The sequence below is a fragment of the Heloderma suspectum genome, chromosome 5 (genome assembly GCF_057233095.1).
Source record: "Heloderma suspectum isolate Gila_16-S chromosome 5, 16-S_ref, whole genome shotgun sequence".
NCBI lineage: Eukaryota > Metazoa > Chordata > Lepidosauria > Squamata > Helodermatidae > Heloderma > Heloderma suspectum.
Genome location: NC_139462.1, coordinates 156470048 through 156493010, shown reverse-complemented (window position 1 = coordinate 156493010; position 22963 = coordinate 156470048). Strand labels below are relative to the sequence as shown.

At 43.4% G+C, this 22963-nt stretch overlaps 1 protein-coding gene across 1 annotated transcript in view; it reads right to left on the bottom strand.

Annotated features, from left to right (window-relative positions):
- Positions 1–22963, bottom strand: part of PDE1C (phosphodiesterase 1C) — a 257158-nt gene that overhangs the window by 224277 nt on the left and 9918 nt on the right. The window contains exon 2 of the mRNA XM_084859810.1: positions 4298–4324. Within this exon, the coding sequence (XP_084715936.1) occupies positions 4298–4324 (27 nt within the window). The remainder of the gene's footprint in view (positions 1–4297; positions 4325–22963) is intronic.

The following is a 22963-nucleotide window of genomic DNA, read 5'->3' as shown; positions in this document are numbered from 1 at the left end:
ATACACCTGAGCTGAGGGCAATGAAGCAAGAGGGGAGATGGCTAGAACGCAGGTGGAGGAAAACTTGTGCTGAGTCTGACCGAACACAGGTAAGAGCCCACTATCGAGCCTACTCTGTGGCGGTGAGGGTGGCAAAGAGGCAGTTCTTTTCCACCAGCATTGCATCTTCTCAGTGTCGCCCGGCGGAGCTTTTCCGAGTGGTTCGCGGCCTGTTACATTCTGGGCCAGGGAGAGAGACGGTGGAACCCTCGGTAGCACGCTGTGACGGGTTTGCGCGGCACTTTGAGGATAAAGTCGCTCAGATTCGTCATGAATTGGACACCACGATTAATGCAGTTCCATTGGTAGAGGCGTTCAGAGCACCGTCTGGTCCAGTTTTATTGGATGAGTTTCAGTTACTGAGGCCTGAGGATGCGGACAAGGTGCTTGGCCAAGTCCGATCGACCACTTGTGTGCTTGACCCTTGCCCTTCATGGCTTATTAAATCAAACAAGGAGGGGTTGTCCGGCTGGGTCCAGGAGGTTGTAAATTCCTCCTTGAGAGAGGGAGTGGTACCTGCCACTTTAAAAGAGGCAGTAATTAGACCACTCCTGAAAAAGCCTAACCTGGACCCAGAGGATGTTAACAATTATAGGCCAGTGGCCAACATCCCCTTCCTGGGCAAGGTGCTTGAGCGGGTGGTTGTAGGACAGCTCCAGGCACTCTTGAATGAAACGAATTATCTAGATCCATTTCAATCGGGCTTCAGGCCTGGTTTTGGAACGGAAACTGCCTTGGTCGCCCTGTGGGATGACCTCTGCCGGGAGAGGGACAGGGGGAGTGCGACCCTGTTGATTCTCCTGGACCTCTCAGCGGCTTTCGATACCATCGACCATGGTATCCTTCTGGATAGGTTGTCTGGGTTGGGAGTTGGAGGCACTGCACTACAGTGGTTCCGCTCCTACTTGGATGGCCGATTCCAGAAGGTGGTGCTGGGGGATTATTGCTCTGTGCCATGGCAATTGTGCCATGGGGTTCCGCAGGGCTCTATTCTATCCCCCATGCTGTTTAACATCTACATGAAACCGCTGGGGGAGGTTATCCGGAGGTGTGGGCTGAGGTGCCATCAATATGCGGATGACACCCAGCTCTACCTCTCTTTCTCATCAAAACCAGGTGAGGCAGTGGCTGTTCTGAACCAGTGCCTGGGCACGGTAATGGACTGGATGAGGGCCAATAAACTGAAACTCAATCCAGACAAGACGGAGGTACTGTTAGTGGGTGGCTCGTCTGCCCGGCTAGGTGATAATCAACCTGTTCTGGAGGGGGTTGCACTCCCCCTAAAGGATCAGGTTCGTAGTTTGGGGGTGCTCTTGGATCCAGAACTGTCACTTGAGGCACAGGTGAACTCAGTGGCACGGAGCACTTTTTATCAGCTTAGGCTGGTATACCAACTACGCCCTTATCTGGACAGAGATAGCCTAGCTACAGTTATCCATGCTCTGATAACTTCTCGTCTGGATTACTGCAATGCGTTATACGTGGGGCTGCCTTTGAAAATGGTCCGGAAACTTCAGCTGGTCCAAAATAGGGCAGCAAGATTGTTAACAGGGACTGGCCTGCGAGCTCATATTACGCCAGTACTTTTCCAGCTGCACTGGCTGCCGGTCCATTTCCGGGCCCGATTCAAAGTGCTGGTGTTAACATTCAAAGCCCTTAACGGCTTGGGGCCAGGTTACCTGAAGGATCGCCTCCTCCCATATGTGCTGCCCGGACCTTAAGATCATCAGCAGCAGCCCTTCTCCGTGAGCCCCTGCCAAAGGAAGTGAGGCGGGTGGCTACTAGGAGGAGGGCTTTTTCTGTTGTGGCACCCCGGCTCTGGAATGAGCTCCCTAGTGAGGTTCGCCTGGCGCCTACATTGTACTCCTTTCGGCGCCAGGTGAAGACCTTTTTATTTTCCCAGGCATTTTAGCTTTATAAATTTTTATCTTTGCTGTTTTAAATCTGTATTTTAAACTCCTGTACTACTGCTAGGTTTTATTGTGGTTGTATTGTTATATTGTGGTTTTAATGTTCTATATATTTTAAATTGTTTTATTGTGTGTTGTTTGGTTTTAGTTTTTGTGAACCGCCCAGAGAGCTTCGGCTATTGGGCAGTATAGAAATAAATAAATAAATAAATAAAATAAAATTTGTTATTTGCATGAATTTTTGCTCCTTTGTTACTGTATCAGTTTTTATTATATGGGAGGGCTTCTGCCCTGAAAGGCAGCCTAGAAATATTTTAAATAAACAAATAAGTAATTATATATATAAAAATATTCTGTTGGTGAGAAAAATGCATCTTAAGGCCAATTATAATGAATGCCGTGAATAAATAAATAAGTTCTTCCTCAAGAAGAGCTGAGACTAACTCACTATCTCAAGCAAGCACTGCAAGAAATAAATGCACAGTTCAGCCAGCAAACCGGACTCACCAGAATAGCAGACCCGTCGCATAGAAGAACGCATTCAATAGTGCCTTTATGCCTTGAGCTCTATCATGTGCTGAATACCATTTGATCCCAGAGGACCCAGTAAGAACTGAGAGTCCTCAGCAACCCTTTTCAGGAATGTTCTGAACTTTCAGGAGGATTCAGGTAACATCTCCATTGGCAGGAAAAGCTGCCATAAGCATGGCCAAGGTTCAAGTGACATTAAAAAATGATTAGGCAATCATGTGAAAATTGCAAGGACCCTGTGTAAAACACGATACGGTTTGAATGTACTCCACCCTCCACGCTCCACCACATTAACTTTGAATGAGAACAAAAAAAGGTTACAGACAGCCACTTCGAAATCATACCGTATGAAACTAAATAAATGTAAACACAGTGGAGGCTGGTGGCTCCGATTTCAGTGAGCCTGTGAATCCATTCTGGTTTTCAGTCAGAACCAGCCAGAATACTAAAGGAGCTATCCAAGCTGCTGAACCCATAGGGTTCAGCACCTTGGATAGCTCCTTTAGAGTTCTGGTTGGTTCTGAGTGAAACCCAGAATGGAATCACAGCACTGCTGAAATCGGAGCCACCAGCCTCCACTGTGTAAACATCATCAGAAGGCTTCAGAAATAACCAAATCAAGATCAGAATCACTCAGGCTTCTCATTAGGGCTTCTTCTTATGGCAAACATACAGAAAGATGATTAACAGTTGACTCAGTCCTATGCATGTTTGCTGAGAATTCAGTTCCATTGTTTTTGATGGGGGTTTACTCCCAAGGAAGTGTGTCCAGGCTGACTAAAGCTGCAGTCCTATCCACATTTACAGCCCTTTTGAAAGTGGGACTGACTTCTGAGTACTGATATATAAGACTGGACTGCATATCACTTATCCTTACAACATGGCAAGATTTCAAGGCTTTCCGATGTAAAGCAGAGTTGCTTGGTATTTGCAAGAGTACAAGGCCACCATTGATTTATATTACAGAACACATTTTTTTAAAAAAATCAAACAGGCAGGTTTTTCAGAAGAAAGTGGAAGTCAGTTTATTAAGATTCATACATCAAGGTCAAATCCTCCAATTCTTACTTAGTCGGAGGTCCCACTGAATCAACAACTACAAAAGGGACTTTTAAAAAAAGTTGTAAAAACCAAAACCAGACAAAAAAGACAGCTGCACCAATGTTTATGGTTCCCAACACGTTTTGAGAATGTCTCTTTATCAAAGGCAATTCTTATTACATTCCCAACTTCCAAATAATGCTTGCTTCCTTCAAGCAAGTAGTTCTAAGCATTATTTCAAAGTTGTGAATGTAATAAAAATTGCCTTTGATAAGAAATTCTCAAAACATGTCAGGAACTATAAACATTGGTGCAGATGTATTTTTGTCTGGTCTCACTATGTGAATAAAAGTGCAATCCTACACACACAGACTTGGGAGTAAGTCCCATTGAACTCAGTGGGCCTTACTCCCAAGTAGACATGAATAGGGTTGCACAGTATGAGATTTGTTTAAGAAGTACAGGTCAAACCCCACTTTACCAATGTCAGATTGGGGACAGCAGAAGTAGGCATGACCTATGACCACACCACTTTCCAATGCTTCTCTAACAACCAGCCCCATGGGTGAGTTGCAATAAGAGGCTACACAGGTCAGGGGGGAAAGCTTTGGTGGGATGGATATTCTCCATGGCTCTTACACTTTGCCTATTCCTGGTGAAGTGGGTTCACAGCATGAACAAGACCAATACTAATACAACAACAAATCATTTCAGAATCATATTTAGGTGATTCCCCCCCCCCCCCCAAATGCCTTCTAGTTCTTCTTCCATCTTACCTCTGTGATGTTTTCTTATACTTTCTCCTGCAGGAAAAGAGCATAAATAAAAATGAGAAATAAGTATGGTCAACGTGGAATGTGGATGGAGATAGGGAGTGGATCAGTGTTAAATAATATGAAAAAATTAGGTTTTAGTATCAGATCCAAGAGACAATAAGTTTGTTACTGAGAAAAAACTAAAGCAAATAACTTCTTGCAGTCAAATGATTCCTTACTGAGGTAAAAGGCCCATTAACCTCATCACAAACTGATATTCCCTGTCAGGGTTGTATCTAATGTTACTCCTCCTTAGAGTAGACCCTGTGTCTCCAAGTGTTATTGCATGTGGTAGTGTATGAGCAAAGTAAGAGCTTATTGCCTTATTATTGGGTGATGTAGCTCAAGAAGTGTAAGGAGTGGCCTGTGTTCTTACGGACGAGCATCCAAGTTACCAGTGTCATGTGGAGGAAGCTGGAGGAAACATCATCTGTTTGATGGCTTCTCTCACTCCTCACCAGATTGACTTGTCCAGGAAAAAAGAACATGTTTTCCTTGATATGGCAGCTTGAGGTCTTACAACAAATGGAATACTTTCACAAGACCACTTAGGGTGCAATCCTATCGATTTCACCCTTGATAATCAGAAGCCCCCGAACCTGAAGAATTCTGATCATCCAATGCAGAGCAGAAGGAGGAGTGGCAGACGATCTTTGTAGTCCATCTAGCAACTGTATTTCAGAGGGGGAAGAAGGGGGCTGGAAGAAGCTCAGGATAACTCATATTCTGGCTTCTAGGGTCTCCTCCCCCCTCCCCCCACTGAAACGCTCCCTTTTCCCCTTCTCAGAGGTTGCTTTCCTGACCTCAGAGGCCAGCCGGCGTGGTTATTTCCATGCCAGCTGCAAGGGGTGGCGGAGGGGGGTTGAATCTCCAACTCCCCCTCCAAGGTTGGAGCGCTGTCTCTGACTTCAGAGGGGGGAATGATCCCCAGTATCCTATGGCTCCTCAGACAATGTCTAGGGGCCTTAGGATTGCTTCCTCCACTATATTAAAATAGGGGTGGACTAATCTATTTCCGGTCTCTGCCACTTTTCTGCTTTCACCTTAATTCTGTTCCATTTCCATATTAATCTGCATTTTAAAACATCTAAATATACATTTGAATATTATTTTAATGTGTATTTTCTCTCAAAATATGAATGTTAATGTGTGTTTTGTTTTGTTGATACCATTGGAAACTGCATCGCAACATTTGGAGAAGTGCAAAATCTGATGGATAACTATGTTCTGATCAGCACATTAGTCCATGGGCTGTGAATCAGGTCATTTTGTACAAGAATTTGGAAACATCAAATTATTCAAGCATCCCCATATTAAATTTGAGAAAAGTCAATTCAGGGCCATTGTTATGCCTCAGAAGTAGTCTTGTGATTTCCAGTGTTCTCTAACATATTACCTTCCTTCTCTCTTTGACAGAGCTGGCCTCATACTGTGGTTGATTCACACTGTGACATAACATTTCACCTTTCCAATCATTCAATGATATTCCTAAAGATTTGCTCAGTACCATTTTCTTTCTGATGTAACTTTATTTCATTCAGAAAAATTAAATTGTATTAGGGAGCAATCCTATCAGGGTTGACAGTCACCTCCGAGCCCGGGGGGCAACCACCTATCCAGTGCAGGGCGGGAGGAGTGGTGAGAAGCAGATCTCCTCCTTGTCCCCCCACCTGGCTTTCACGGCTAGACAGCTGATTTTGGTTGTCTAGCCACAGGACCTCGGAGCACAGGAAGCAGCAGCTGGACAACACACGGGATGTGTCGTACCAGCACCTCTGACCTCCCCGCCCCAGCTCGCCCGTGGGAATGCCCTGTTTTCACCACTCTGCACTGCTCTTATGAGCGCGGGGCCAATCTGCGCTACCTCCGAGGCGGCGTGGGGGGGGGGTTGGTTCTCCGGGAACCGACCTATTTTATGGCCAACTAGCCGCTGACTAGCAGCCATAGGATTGCGCCCTTAGTTATTAAGTAAATTGTATTTGTTTTTTAAAAGGAAATAACAGTATTGTTGTGTTTTAAAGGAAATAATACCAGTGAAATTCTCTGACAAGGACCCTACACCAGCTAAAGGTGATCATAACTAATTCGAGCCCCATTACTTTCAATGCAACTGGTTGGGGACAAAAGCAACGTCATTTCCACACCACCATGTATATCCACACCAGTCACCATAAGCAGGCAATATAAATCCCTGGTTTTATAAACCTTCCATTTGCATGTTACAGTTGAAAATAACATAGGTACAAGAGCAGCTAACTCTTAGATGTTCCCACACTGGTTTGTGAGGTAACAAAGACTTCCCATCTCTAGGTAACATTTATTTGTCTGTATTTGCAATGCAAGCATCACAAAGGTCATCATGGCTATATAGAAAATACCTTGGCAGTTTTAAGTTTGCAGGAACAACCTCTAAGCAGCAGTCCTGAAGAACAAAAAACCTTGAGTTCAGGTAGGTAGTCTAAAACCTACCTGAACTCAACAATCCTTAGCTGAACAGGGAAAGGGAGGGAGCATGGCTTCATAGCAGAGCATATGCTTTTAAAGCATAACCTTCCCAGCAGCTCCAGTCCTGGGCTGGAAAAGACCCAGGCCCAAGAACCAAAAGCACCCCTGCCAATCAGAGTAGGAAATACCGGGCTACTAGATAGACCGATGGCCTGAGCAGTTATAACACAGCTTCATGCATTCAGCTGATTCCAATTCATGCATTACATTTAAGGTGATGCCAGGTGATATAAAAAAATCTCAGGTGATCTGTATTGGCTGTTTCATCTATACAGGTTGTCACTTGATGCTACAGTGGTACTGGTGAGTTTTGACCACTGCCAACCACTGAGAACACCTCTGTACCATACCCTCCTTGTTCATGCACTTTCAGTTTATCTTAGACATCTTTGAAACAGACTGCCATGGGGACCTTGTAGCAGCCTGTGTTACATGTGGGCTCAAACAAGGAAGGTAGGAAAGTACAGGCGTTTGAATTAACCTTCTTGCCAACAGCGAGAATCTGCTATAAGCTGGTGCAAGTGGCATGTGGAAGTTAAGAGAAAGACAGATCATTTCACTGTGGTAACACCAATGCAGCCACTCCAGCAGCCTGAAGAGGGGCAAGTAGGGCTATTCCACCAGCCCCGGCTAAGGCTCCTCCTTCCTCTATTGTTGCCACCAGCAGCCATTCCAGCAGGCTGTACAGAGGGAGAGAGCCATTCCACCAGTCCTCCTGAAAGACTGCTTCATTTTTTCCTCTTCCCTCCCCATTCCCTTTTCCTTGTGTGTTGTGTCTTCTTTATATTATAAGCCTGTGGGCAGGGACCGTCTTGTTTTGCTGATTGTATGTAATCTGCTTTGTCTGAGAAATAGGATAAAATAGTTTAAATAAATAGATACACATTTGCTGAAGATGCATTGATGTTCTCAGACTGGAACTAGCCAATACCAGGGATGCAACTGTCATTATAAGAGAGGTTTTGGATCTTCAAGAAAAATTCACACATACCGCTCTAGGAAGCAACTCTCTGGCATGAATGAGGCTTTCCCTATAATTATGACAGAAATCCAGCAGGACAGTGTGAGAAAGTGCTGTCAAATATAAAGTATATGAACAGGAGAAGTACGGCTCTGACACCTCAGTGAGTCCTACAGGGTTGCACTGGTTGATGAGAATACAGCCAAGCACTTCAACTGGCCATGCAAACCGGCTCTCAGAGGTGGACTGATTTGGGGAAACCAGGGCATCTCTACACCAGCCTAAAATCCTGCATTTAAAATGGGACTTTCTGCTTCTGTTTTAAGTGCAGGATCACAACGACTCTCTTTTTCACGTGTTTCCTTTTTCCCCTCCCCTTCCCCCTCCTTCTCCCTGTATCTGAGTCTTCCATTATCTTTCATTTATCTCTCTCCTCTTCTTGCCACTTTTACTCTTTTCACGGAGGAAACTCAAGCGGAACACAACGGGCTAATTTGATAGCTCATTATCTGCGATCTATTTAAAAATGGAACAAAGGGCATTTAGTGCAGGAGACGCCTCGGAGGATCACGGTGTCATGTAAAGAGCCCACAAACTTCCGTGAAGGAGCAATCTCAATTGCAGGATAAAAGCTCCGTGTGAAAGAGCCCACAGTCATCTATTTTTTTCCCTCCACCCAAAACAATGGGAAATGGGGAAAGTAGATTCCCCAACAGCATAGTCCCCACGCCACTTTATCACATGACTTCATATCTTAGTCAAACCAATTGCTTCTTCACTCCTACTCAGGTTTTAAAAATAATCTGAATTGCTTTAAGTTAAGTTCAGCTCTAGTTAACTCTTCAGTAATTGACACTGCACATCTCTCTATTTATTGTATCTGCGGTTACTTAAGTAAAATGAGCAAATTTGCAAGTGAGAATACTTTTTTTGTTTTCCAACCAAGCAAACTCCACTTTGAACCTGTCATGTTGAAAGTTAATTCCTACACTTATCTCCAGTTTATAAAGTTTGGTGAGTCATGAGAGTACAAACTGGAGTCTTAGGGCCAAAACAGACATTACTTTAAATCCACATCTAGTAGTTATGTCTTCCCACCGCCATTTTCATTCTAGAGTGGGTGCAGGCCCCTGATCTGGATCTTAAAAGCCCCACTACCTCCCACCCTAGGGTCATCCCCCACCCCACTCCCCAGTGTCAGTCTAGAGTAAAAATGGAAAGAAAAGACATAGCTGCTAGATTCAGATTTAAAGTAATGTCTGTTTTGGCTCTTCTACCCATACAGTCTTCTAGAATCCAGTTGTAATTAACATCAAAGTTTGAACCTTTTGGAGATGTGGCCTCCTTAAAACTTAAATGAATTCATCTTGGTGGCACATGAGGTAGAATAGTCCCTTCACATCACTCTTCTTTTACCTGTATCTGTTGTGCTTTGCTAATCCGCAAGGAAAATATAGAGATCAAATGAGATCAACAGAAGAAGAGAGTTTAAAACTGGATTAATTCTTTAGGATGTGAGAAGTAGGGATGGCGGAGAAATCCGCCATGGACTCCAGTGAGGCTGGATTCTTTAGAATCCAGCCCCCTGGAGTCCATGGCGGAACGGACTACCCCCTCCCAGTCCCCCGGGGACAGACCCTACCTGTTGCTGGCCAGTCCGGCCGGGTCTGTCTGCTGCCGTCCATCTGCTGCCCCGGACTGTGGACGCAAATGGCATCCGGCATAGCCGACGTCATTTGTGTCCCTGCACTTCTCGGTGATAGGCTACGTAAATATTTATGTAGCCTATCATGAAAAGAGCAGGGATGCAAATGGCATAGCCAATGCCATTTGCATCCCTGCTCTTTGCCGTGATAGGCTATGTAAATATTTTTATGTAGCCTACCACCGAAAAGTGCAGGGACGCAAATGGCGTTGACTATGCCGGATGCCATTTGCGTCCGCAGCCCTGCAGCGGACATAAGTCCAACTGCGGATGGGCCCAGCTGGCAGCTCCGCAGACTCGCCACAGAGCGGATCCGGCCAGGGAGGATTCTGGGGGGAGGGACGGATCGCCTCCCCCCCCCCCGCGGATGCCCCCAGCAGACCAGTGAGTATGTTTCGTACACCCCTAGTGAGAAGTCTTTTTTAATGATATTTATATGTTAGCATTTGACAATATCTGTTGGAATTTAAACATCTGCCACTTAAAGATGCCCAACAACATATGTCGGCATACTCGATTTTCATTGCATGTTGCAGACTTGCATTTCTGATCTTGCCGTAGCATACGGGCATAGTTCACACAAACAGCAAATGAGGTTTTAAATTTCCAATTACAGGTGAGAGATTCTATGGCTGAATGCTTCTGCATCAATATTATATATACCAGACACAATTCTGCACTTAACCCACTGTTTGCGAGAATGAGGCCAATGTTTTCCTAACATTGAGTATGATCCTTCTCACACATGTACACAGTTATGCATGCATGCATGCACCAGATGTTTTTTTAGTTTTCATATGGATAGGGTGGTGTTGAACAGTTCCCTATTCTGCCTTAGAAGAAACTTTGTCTATTTCTATGAATTTGGGGGTGGGAGAGGGAGTAGTTTACCTAGGCTAGCATTGGGCAGGGCTGCTTCCAGTAATGGGGACTCTCTGTGCACATGAGAGCACATTACACAGAGCTCTGGATTTGGGCCTATGACAATGGAGACAAGAGGAAAAGAGAGCAGGAATGTAATATCTGTACAGTCGATATTTTATTCCATTGATTAACAACTTCAAGTCTTATTTTTACTTCCACCTATGTCAAGAGTTAAACTCCCTGCAGACTAATGGGGTCATTTAAAGAAATTGAAATCTTCTCTGCCAGTCAGCTCACTATGTGGAATCAATACCCCATGCATTTTCTACTAATGTTAGTGCCATTATAGTGGAATTAATGGTGCATAAACTAAACACTATCTCTGCCTTTATTAATAAACAGCATAAATCAAGTTGCAAGTGACTGCTGGCATTCCGGCTTCAGTAAGACTGGGAGCAGATGGAGGCATGTTAGTTGTATTTTTACTGGTATTATAATAGGTATTTGGATTTGGGGGATTTTCAGCTGGTTGCCACCTGCCTGGATCTAATGGAAAGATTGAGAAAGAGAGAGATTTTTTTAAAAAATATTTTTTATAGTTTAGCATTTCTATAGCATTTTCCAGTATTCAAAGAACTTTACTGTTGTACTTTCTTTCACCATTATTTCATTTAGGGGAGGGGCCACAGCTCAGTGGTCGAGCACATGTTTTGCTTGCAGAAGGTCCCAGATTCAATCCCCGGCACCTCCAGTTACATTATAACTGTCAAAGGGCTCAGGTAGCAGGCAAAGGGAAAGACCTGCGCCTGCGACTCTAGAAAGCCACTGCCTGCCAGAGTAGTCAGTACTGGGTGAGATGGGCACATAATTATCTGACCTGGCATAAATCAGCTCCCTGTGTTCCTTCCATCACTGAGCATACCACATGCCCAGTGTATATTTCATCATAACATCAGCTGGCATCATGCTACGTCTGGTTTAAAATCTCTCCATTCCCATTAGGAGGGAGTCGTGAAGCACATACGAAGTTGAGCACTTGAGGGGCTCCTGCCCTGGAGCAGGGACTGGATGCTATGTTGATTACACCATTGGTATCATGCCATGCCATGCAGTGAGCTTAATTTTGAAAAGGGTACAGCTTTGATTTGGACTCAGTTCTATGCCTCAGCTCTGGAATACATAAAGTAGCATGTTTTATTTATTTATTTATTTATTCGTTTGTTTATTTAATGTCCCACCTTTCCACCAAAAATGGTGCAAATGATACCTCTGCTTAAAAACAAGTTTTAAAATTTGTTTTAGCCCTTATTAGCACCTGTTCCAGAGTCACTGGTACTTCTTTTCTAGTCAAATATAGAATACTATATCCTCCAATGGGATATATCAAGGACACTTTCACAATATTTAGATTCAAATGGCCTCATTACACATCGTATGAAAAATGTGTGATTCAAAAGCCTGAAAGGTTTTCCTTAGAAAAAGCATTTGCAGGAGGGGGATTTGGAGCGGTGATATGGTGGGAGAGTATCAAGTACTCTGTGCCCCCCCCCTTCTGCTTCTCTGTCGAAAATCCCCCTCCTGGAGGGGAGAGAGGCTTAACACTATCCCTAGCCACCACACCTACAAGCTACTTTCCCTGGGTGTGTGGGGTGGGGAGATTTGGGGGGAGGGATTTGGAGTGGAGAATTGTGTGCAGGGAATGGGTTAAACATTTCCTGTTCCCCCTTCCCAGGCACTATTTCTGTACTCCAAATCCCCCTCCCAAAGCTGCTTTTTTTCCATATGGAAGTAGTTATCAGGTGTTCGTCACATACAGAAGCCAATATTGGGTTTCAGAGGTGTAACAATCTTGGCTACACCTGCTCTCTGCTATACAGGCTGCCAGGAAGAAAGACTTCGAGTCTAGTCCAGACTTAGACTTAGAGTCTAGCCCAGGTGTAGAAAATTTCCTCTCACCACAAACAAACCTGTATCTATCCAACTATTTAAACCTTTAGTTCAGGGAAGAAAAAGGTTGTAGCTTCTGGGCAAGGTAACCTCCAGGTTAGATTACTGCAACACACTCTAGATGGTGCTGCCTTTGAAGATGGTTCGGAAGCTGCAGCTTGTGCAAAATATGGCAGCCAGATTGATAACAGGGACAAGAAGATATAACACCAATTCTGGCCCACTCGCAGTGGCTGCCTGTATGTTTCTGAGCCCAATTCAAGGTGCTGATTCTGACCTATAAAGCCCTACACCACAATACCTGATGGTGTGCCTCTCCCAGCACAAACCTACCTGTATACTACATTCATCACCTTAAGCCCTCCTCTGGGTGCCTTTCCAATGAGATGCTCAGAATGTGACAACAAGGAAGAAGGTCTTCTCAGTCCCCCCTCTCCTCGATTATGATTATGAAACCATCTCCCCAGCGAGGCCCCCCTGGCACCAATATTGTTATCTTTTGAGCACCATGTTAAGACCTTCCTCTACTCTCAGGCATTTGGCAGCATATGATAAGATTTTAATCAGGTCCTGGGATTGCTTATTGTTGTTTGTTGAAATTGTTTAGGTGTGTGTTATCTGTCTGTTTGCATGTAAACAGTTTTTTTATATATTATGTACAATAATGTATTTTTAAGGTTTTTAATCTTTGTAAACCGTCCAGAGAGCTTTGGCTATTGAGCAGTATGGAAGTGAAATAAATGAAAACGAAATGAAGCCGGTCAAGCACATCTCTAAGTATGTTTTTTAGAACTTAGACATAAAAAAGACCTCTAAAGAGATGTGCTAAACAAGAATTAAATGAGAGAGGAATGGAAAAGGGGCAGAGAAGGTGTGTTTTACACATATTTTTCATGTTTCTTTATAGATAGCTGGGCATGTTACACGCACGCACTGACATGAGTAAGGTGCTAAGGTGTTCTTCATAACAATAAATAAGAAGACAATCACAAAAATTGAGGACACTGAGATAGTCCTTCAGCATGTTGTTTGCCATGCACACACAATTCACCTCATGCTGTTATTCTACATCATTAGGTGCTGTTTGAAAACATGTTTGTTTACACTTTGATCAAAAATTGGATCACATGCTTCCAAGTTGCTATCTGTTGGATACCAGTGATAGAACATTTAGTACTGTCCTCAAACTACAGAATTGGGTGGGTGGGTACCCAAACCGCATGCAGGCTCTAATTACAACTTCTGTAAGCAGTTCTGTAAGACTTCTGTGAAGAGTCTTAAGCAATGAACACAGAGGTGAAAATGACTTTTCCCCAAGCTTCCTCCTTCTCAGATCCTGGCAAATGTGCTGTGCCTTACAAGTAAGATGGAAAATCTGCCACTGACATGAAGCAACTTGCTTGATGCTACAACATTTTTAGCACTGGACATGTATAAATGTTGCCTTTACATCATTTAGCTGTATCCTGTCTACCTGCCTAAGGAAACAAAACCTACAAAAACACCTCATGTCACTGAGGAGAAGGGCAAAATTGCACCACCTCTCATTTGGGAATAAAGACAGAAGAGATCCTAGCAGAACAAACAGTGACAATACACAGCCAAGAAAGCATCTTTTGCTTTCATCCCTGCTCCAGCTTAAAGAAGGGGGGTGTTTAAATGCACTTGAAAGGAATCAAAGGGTGTAGATTCCATTGCTCAGTCAGAACCTCTATGTGGCATTAATTAACACATGGAAACTCCTGTAGAGCCCAATGGACAACTGCCCAGTTCTAATTTGTTTGGGGTGTTAGCTACAAAAACAGCAGGAAGCAGAGGAGGAGGAAAAATTACCAACCACCACTTGGATTAAATGTTGAGAAAAGAAGCAAAGATTGAAGTTGCATCAGGCCAGGCCACAGAAGCAAAACCGTATCTTGCTCTAAGCTCTAGTAAATCTATCAGGCTGTTATTGTTTCGCCCACTACCACTGCCACCCGCCTGTCTGCTCCTAACAGCTGGTGTGACACAGAATTTTAAATCCCGTGTTTGTGCCAGACCCTCTCCTACTTCTGGAATATAGGCTGAAACACTCGGATTACTGTTTGACAAGCCTAAAAAGAGACGGACACATACACACACATGCACACACACCATGCAAAGATGCAAGCTCCTTTTGCGAAGCGAGATCTTTCTTTTTTTAAGTTATTTTCCATTCCTTTGAATGGAATGAATTTTCAAACCAGCAATGAAATGCATCATCACTACTATTATTAGATTTATATCCTGCATTTTTTTCCTCCGAGGAACCCAAGGCGGCTTACATGATCCTCCCCCTCTCCATTTTAATTGCATGTTAACACTTTGGAATTCTACTAGATCAGCCATGATTTATTAAGAAGTTGATTTTACTGTTAATGACATGAGAATGAATGCAACATTTTAGTAATGACTAGAAAAGACTGAAAAGCCAAATGTTCATGCTATGGCACAATCTAGTCAAAGTGCAGCACTTCTAAATCCTGCGGATTTCAATAGGAGAGATTAAAGCATGTACTTAAGTTTCCCAGTAAAATCCACGGGACTGAAAAATGCTTCACTTTGGCTACATGTTGCCATATGAATTTAAAGTAGGGGGGGAATGTTGGTCTTAATATAGGATTGGACACTGTCGGACTTAATATACCAAAGGCTGGTAGACTAGGCAACTTTCTGGCTTCAAGGCCTTTGGAAAAAGCGGAAGATGTGGGCCGTGCTCTACCTTCTCCTCTCTTGGGAAAAAAGACTCTGCTCTGAACATGACTCTTTAAAGATGGTATCCAACACCTGTCAGACTATTCAGACTACATCCGCAAAGCATTGCAAAGTGTTGGAAACAGTATGGGCAGGTGGGCGCTTTCTTTTAGGTGTCGTAGAGATGCCCCAAAATTCTGGGACCTGATGTTGGCAACATTTGGGGAAGTTTTGGAATGCCCAGTTGATAAGGACCCCAAATATGTGCTATTTGACACTATGGACAGTAACCATCTGGTGTACTTTATTTATTTTTTACTTATTGCATTTATATCCCCCCTTTGGATCATGGAGAAAGCAAGAGAATTCCAGAAAAGCATCTATTTCTGCTTCACTGACTACGCTAAAGCCTTTGATTGTGTGGATCACAACAAACTGTGGCAAATTCTGAAAGAGATGGGAGTACCAGACCACCTTACCTATCTCCTGAGAAACCTGTACGAGGGTCAAGAAGCAACAGTAAGAACCGGACATGGAACAACCGATTGGTTCAAAATTGGGAAAGGAGTACGACAAGGCTGCATATTGTCGCCCTGCTTATTTAACTTATATGCAGAGTACATCGTGAGAAACGCCGGGTTGGATGAATCACAGGTCAGAATTAAGACTGCTGGGAGAATTATCAACAACCTCAGATACGCAGACGATACCAGCCTAATGGCAGAAAGCGAAGAGGATCTAAAGAGCCTCTTGTTGAGGGTGAAAGTGGAGAGTGCAAAAGCTGGTTTGAAAGTCAACATTAAAAAAAACTAAGATCATGGCATCTGGCCCCATCACTTCCTGGCATATAGAAGGGGAAGAAATGGAAGCAGTGACTGATTTTATTTTCTTGGGCTCCAAGATCACTGCAGACGGTGACCGTAGCCATGAAATTAAAAGACGCTTGCTCCTGGGGAGGAAAGCTATGGCAAACCTAGTAAGAAGCAGAGACATCACCTTGCCGACAAAGGTCCATATAATCAAAGCTATGGTTTTCCCAGTAGTAATGTATGGCTGTGAGAGCTGGACTATAAGGAAGGCTGAGCGCTGAAGAATTGATGCTTTCAAACTGTGGTGCTGGAGAAGACTCTTACGAGTCCCCTGGACTGCAAGGAGGGGTCAAATCAGTCCATCCTAAAGGAAATCAACCCTGACTGCTCATTGGAAGGACAGATACTGAAATTGAAGCTCAAATATTTTGCCCACCTAATGCGAAGAGAAAAGTCACTGGAAAAGACCCTGATGCTGGGAAAGATTGAAGGCAAAAGGAGAAGGGGACGGCAGAGGATGAGATGGCTAGATAGCATCACCGATGCAATGAATATGAACTTGAGCACACTCCAGGAGAGAGTGGAGGACAGGAAGGCCTGGCGTGCTATGGTCCATGGGGTCACGGAGAGTCAGACATGACTTAACGACTGAGCAACAACAACAAGGAACCCAAGGTAGCTTACATTATCCTCCTCCTCTCCGTTTTATCCTCACAACAACAACCCTGTGAGGTGGGTTGGGCTGAGAGTCTGTGACTGGCCCAAAGTCACCCAGTGAGCTTCCATGGCAAGTGGGGACTAGAACCCAGCTCTCCTGGCTCCCAGTCCATCACTCTCCCCACTACACTACACTGGCTCTCTAATAGTACAATAGAAATGCACTATTCTGCTTGTTCCTGGTGGCTTAAAGAGCTTGGGTGAATACACGGGAGCTACCATTTTCTTCCAGTCATAATGATTGGGACTGGAAGGCCAAATGGAGGGAGATAATGTTTGGTCATATGCTTACATGTTCGGCTAGGGAGGCCAGGAATCAAAAGTACCAACAATCTTTTTATGATACATGGATGGTTCCTTTTTCTCCATATGAAGTCTCCTGAAGAAAAAGAAAATCACCGAGGCAATGACGGGTCAAATTTGTATAACTAAGTTAATAAATTGAAGAGGCTGGCGTGGCGTGGCGTGCGTGTGCGCGCGCGCGCGCATGCTGTGGATTGAGGGAGATTAATGTTTTGTCACAAATTGCATCTTGCTGATTGGAGAGATTTCTCCAGTGTTATCTATGTTTGATTGTAGCTGCATACCTATACTCTGTGTTATCCATCTGAGCTGTGTTTGCTTTATTTGTTGTGCTGTTAGTTCAGTTGTTTATTTGGTCCATTGTTTTTTCCTTGTATTTATTGTACTTCTTGGCATGTATCTTTAATAAAACTCAATAAATAGAATGCAGGGTTTTTTAAAGAGTTCATACATATGTTCTTATACCGTGTAAGTCTAGCTTTTAAATGCATGCTTCCTAAACAACTTTTCCAAATTCTACCATTCTATTTAGAATTTAAAGCTTATATACCTGCTTCGGAAGGGCTATATTTAATGGCCACAATCCAGCACAGAGGAAAGCTAGTTTAAGGATGCAATCCTATACTCACTTATCCAAAAGGAGCCCCACTGAGCTCAATGGGACTTATGTTTAAGTAAGCATGTGTAGGATTGTGCTGCTAGGCCTCTAATATTAGAGGCTGTTCATCCTCTAAAATGATTGTGGCCAATCTTGAGGATGAGGATGAAGCATTCAAATGCCACCCTTGAATATAAATATTTTCAGGATGGCTTACAGAATTATATTTATTTAAGAAGCATGTTTTCTCTTAACCTTGGGAAATAAATAATTGCTGCTCGGGTGACTGTGGGTATGACTCATTTCTTACCAAAAGCAAAGGGATAAGATGTTTTTTATTAGCATGTTTTTTCAAAATGTGATGCCCATTATCTCCTAGCCAACAGTGAAGTGTTAAACAGGACCCTTCTGCCTTGTCATTTTGCTTTTACCAGCATTGATTTAAGCTTACATACAATTACATGATTGAATAATAAACTGCGTGATGGACTGAGGTGAAGTTAATCACTGCTTCACCTTCCAGTATCTTGCGCTTTTTAATTAACTTTGCTTGACGCATTGTTCATTTGATTCATAAAGAATACTTCCTACTTTCTTTGATGAGCTTCCGCCAGGCTTTAAAAACCTGGCTGTTCAGGCGGGCATTTGGGGTGGGGTAGGGTTTTGTAGAGCAGTGTTGGGTTTTTGTTGTTTTTGTTCAGTTGATTATGTAAATTTGTTATTAGTATTGTATGCCGCCTAGAGTGGCTGGGTAGCCAGCCAGATGGGCGGCTAATAAATCATATCAAATCAATCAATCAATCAATACTTTCTCCATTGCTGTTTCAACCACTGGATTCAGGCCAATTGAGGCTATGGTACCAATGTTTACAGAGAAATGTCAGCATGACAGAAGTCTCCTATTTATTTATTCACCATTATCTATGTGTGTACACACATGCGTGCGCACACACACACTGAAATTCAGAAGCAAGGGTTGCAATGTACTTCTCCAGTTTGTTAAAGATAATATGTGCCGGGCCCACATCTTCCTGAACATTGGGCTTCATTCATAATCGCTGACTTGTGGTACCACACTTCCTGCTTTGTATCCTCTCCTTTCCCAAAACAAGTTCTGGCAAGAGGAGGCACCTGCAGGCAGGGTTGGTGTGGAGGGCTCACAACAGCATCCCGGTCTCACCTTTAAAGCCTATATTCTGGTTGTTTCTTTTTGGCACGCTCAGATTATTTCTTGGGAGCCTGGCAAATGGAACTATTGAATGAATTTGTCTTATGCCCCAACCAAAAATATAGGCACCAATGTCAATGGAACTTACTTTCCAATAACTGGGCTGAAATCCTATGAATTCTTACTTGTAAGTCCAACTGAACTCAGCTGAATTCATTTCCCTATATATGTATGTTCCATATATAAACACACAAAGGATCAGGCTTTAAGGCTACAGTCCTTTGCACATTTACTAGTGAATTTACTTGTGCAACTGAACTCAGTAGGATCTATTTCCAACTACATATGCATAGGATCAGGCTGTGGATTATTACAGATGTGGCTTTAAAACTACCTGTATGAATAAAATGCGCAAGCCTCGATCCAAAAATGTAGTTAAGTGTGCTGGTTGTTAACAGACACATAGTTTTTCTTGAGTAAATAGCCTGCTGAACAACCTTAAAATGAATTAACTATATGCCAAGAGCTTTATTCCTTTGCATATCCCAGAGATAGATTAAAATGTACAAGTCACATTTGCTAACACAGTCAAACTATTTTTATAATTGAATTCATAGACAAAACATCCCTTGCTCCATTTATTAGGACCATAGATACAATCCTAAGAAGCTGGTTAAAATGACTGGAACTATGCACACTGGGACACTGTTATATCACTAAACTCTCCAGGGAGGTTTAGGAAGACAGCAAGTGTCAACAGAGAAAGCAGTAGTGACTCCCACACCTCCAGAAAAGAGATAGATAGATGATAGATAGATAGATATATAGATAGATAGATAGATAGATAGATAGATAGATAGATAGACAGACAGACAGACAGACAGACAGAGAGACAGATCTTGAAAAATGAATAATTTACAGATTTCCTAACAAAGCAGTGCTTTGGGGGGGACTTTGAAAACCTTCACTCCCTGGTGCCAACTAAAATACCTAGGGGACAAGGCCCATGTGTAATCAACAGTTCTGGGAGTTCCCTGGCCCTTCACATCAAGAGAGATAACTGAAAAAGAGAGGCTGAGAATACTAATATTTGCAATATGTTTGTTTTGAAGGAAGAAATCAGATTGTGGCACTCACAAATGCTTGCTTATATCATACACTGCAGCGGTAATCTCAGCAAGTTATACGCAGGTAACAAAGGTCTGATCTGTCTTTCCTAAAAGCAATTAAGATCCCATCTCTAATTTCTACGGAACCTGGTTAGGTCCTAAATAAGCATTTGCAGTGGACAACCTAAATGCCTGCAGAATTTCAGGCACTTCCTTGGGGAAATACAGGCAAACTGAGGAAATTCTTCAGAAAGACTGAAGACTTCATTTGAGCATGTAGCTGCCAATATTTCTGGAGTCATCACTCTCTGTAGTATACATTATGTGTGCTCATTCTGGGGGTTTTCCCCTTTGTGAAAGAGGTCAAATAAAATTCTGAGGAAGAGTTTCAGCCATTAGGCAGCACAGAAATGCAATCAATCAATCAATTTATATTTGATATTATTATTTACTATTATTATCTACTATTAGTAGTAGTAGTATTAGCGAAGGGGGAGGAAGGTGGTCAGAATGCATTCGCAATTTCCTTTCAGCTGTATTGGTTAAAACTGGAGCAAGTGCCATTATGAACCGAGCAATTTTGCATTCTAATCCCCCAGGCAAGCAGTAAGATTAAGGCTTGTTTCTTTCCTCCTTCTCTGCAACATTTAGGGAACAGGACTAGCAATGCTGGTTAAATACTGTATTATCAAGAATGGAGAGGACAGTAGCAAAAAGGCTTTGTTATATGCAAGCGGGAAAACCATTCCTACAAACTCTTCAGAGGGAAAAGAACTTTAGCTCATGTAAATCAGTTTAAAAGTGGCGGAAGAACAATGCCTATAATACCTGGTAAGCAGTATTAGGGCTGTCGCCTACTTGCAAGTAATGCCCTCCGACCTGGAAGTGTGGCGAAGGGCTTGTTTTGGTTTTCTGCTAGCTCTGGTGAATCAAAGGCACTCTGAACATGCTCAGAGGGTGCTCTCTTCTTATGAACTCTTCACTCATTTCATGTTAAGCCCTGACAATGAAAAAGGTTTCTCCCACACACACACACACACACACCTCTCCAGATATCTTAGACTGGGGACACAGTTCAAATCAAGTCCTGCAAGCAAGGATCATAACGCCTTGTGTTTTAAACGCCTTTGAAAGGAACATTTTAGAGGTATTACAAAAGGTCCAGTTTTACAATCATATGCACACCATTCGTGCTTAGACCTCCAGCCTACAGATTCAAGGCTCCAGTCCAGTCATTAGATCAGGGCTGGCTCTACATTTCAGGGGGACCTGAGAAAAATGCCCTCTAGTGGGCCCTCTCCTCTGTCTGTGGGCATTAGTGGTTTACCTGGTGATGACGGGCAGGACCGGGACACCCACATTTTAAATCTCCCACAATGCTCTCAATGAAGCGTTGCACTAGGGCACTGAGGGAAATTAAAATGGTGTCTTGCTTGGCCCTGTTGCCCACCACGGCTCAGATCACCAAGCTAAGAAAACAAAAGTTATAGGGGGGTGGGGCAGGACAGGTTTCAGCAGTGGACCCTGCCAGAGCCTTGGAAGCTACCTGAAGATGGCATATACTGAAACCAGTCCTGCATTAGGCAGTCACATATGCTGGTTTGGTTGCACTCCTGTGTCCCACTGCTTGTGCAACAGGGCTTTGGCACTTCTAAAAATAGCCCTGGAAATGAGTGGAAATCCCTTCTGCGAACTCTGCTGACCTGCCCAGTTCTAGAAACTGGAGTTTCCGTTCACTTTGGGTTATTTTTGGAAGCACTAAAGCCCCATTGCATGAGTGGTGGGTCCCGCAAGCACACAGACACAATAGGATACTATTTCCAGTTCCTGAAACCAAATTCTGCTCTGAAAAAAGAAGAGGCCTTGGCTTTTCCTTGGTAATAGCCACTGATTCAGTCGTTATAACCAATAGAGCCAGTTTGGGGGGGACAGTGAAATACTGAGAGTTTATTACATTGCATTTTTATTGTTGCATATTTACCGGGGATATGGGATATATAGATATAGATATGCATATCCTTTATTGCCCAATATATTATTATCTTGAGGCAACACAGATAAACCATTTTATTGCTCATTCTACCACGCACTGGCATTGGTCAAATTCTCCGTATTGATCGGCTGAATTATAGATGTGACAAAGCTAAATTAGGGTGAGAATGCTCACCTTGAGGTGGTTTGGATGGGCTCAGTTTGTTCTGTTTCCAGTCTTCTCTCCTCCTGCTGTTTACATGAGCATCTTGCCAAAAGTGACATCCCATTAACAACCCACAAGGCAAAACCAAGGCCTCAAAATCACAGAAACAGACATTATTTTGTGAAAAAAGTATAAAAACCTACACCTAACCCTACTGCAATATCATGAGATTTCCACCCTCTGCTTCTGTCAGCTGCCATTCACCACCCACAGCTAAGAGGGTGGGAGCACAAAGGTAGGAAGTAATGTGTAACAACCAAATGGAAATTGCTGGGGAAAAACAGCAAGAAAAATGTCCTGAAGGACAAAGGTTGTGAGGGATGCAATAACTTCATGTTGGCAGCAGCATACCACAGCTAAACAAGATGAAGAAGGATGGAGCTCTGTTCTGAGTGGTGTTGTCATGGCTACCTCCAGAGGATGGGCCACTCAGGCCTTGGCTCTGGGCCGCCTGGAACAGGAGGCCTGATCGGAGTGGCAGGCAAGAGGAGTGTGCAATACCCCTGGAGATGGAAGAGTATTGCACATTAAATGTCACTTTTTTCTTCCCTCTGTGGCATGTACACCTGAGGGAACATGCAGAAGTTGGAAAAGAGCAACTGGTGAGCCGCAGTGCATCTGGCACAGAAGCCCTCACAAACATGAGCCCAGCCTTGAATGCTGAGATGTTCTCATCTCAAAATCTCTGTTCTGCTCCTGCGACAGTATTCATGCACAGTGACAGACCCAAGAAAACCCAGGTATCCCTTTCATCTCCGTCATAGCCTCTGTAATTCACATCCAGCCCCAAAGTTTTTCTGCATTTAGCTTCTTGTATTGTCTGGTCTATCACACTATCAGCACACCTAAAAGCATGTAGACAGCCACCACGTTCTGACATGAAGGCCATTTAAAAGAAACTCAGGGAAAAATCAGGGGGGGCACTCTTCAGACTGGGATCATTACACTACAGCAAAGGCCCCTGTTTGGCTGCAGCCTATCCCATATCTTACTCAGCATCATGGATAATCCAAGCAACCCTAAATGGTTCAT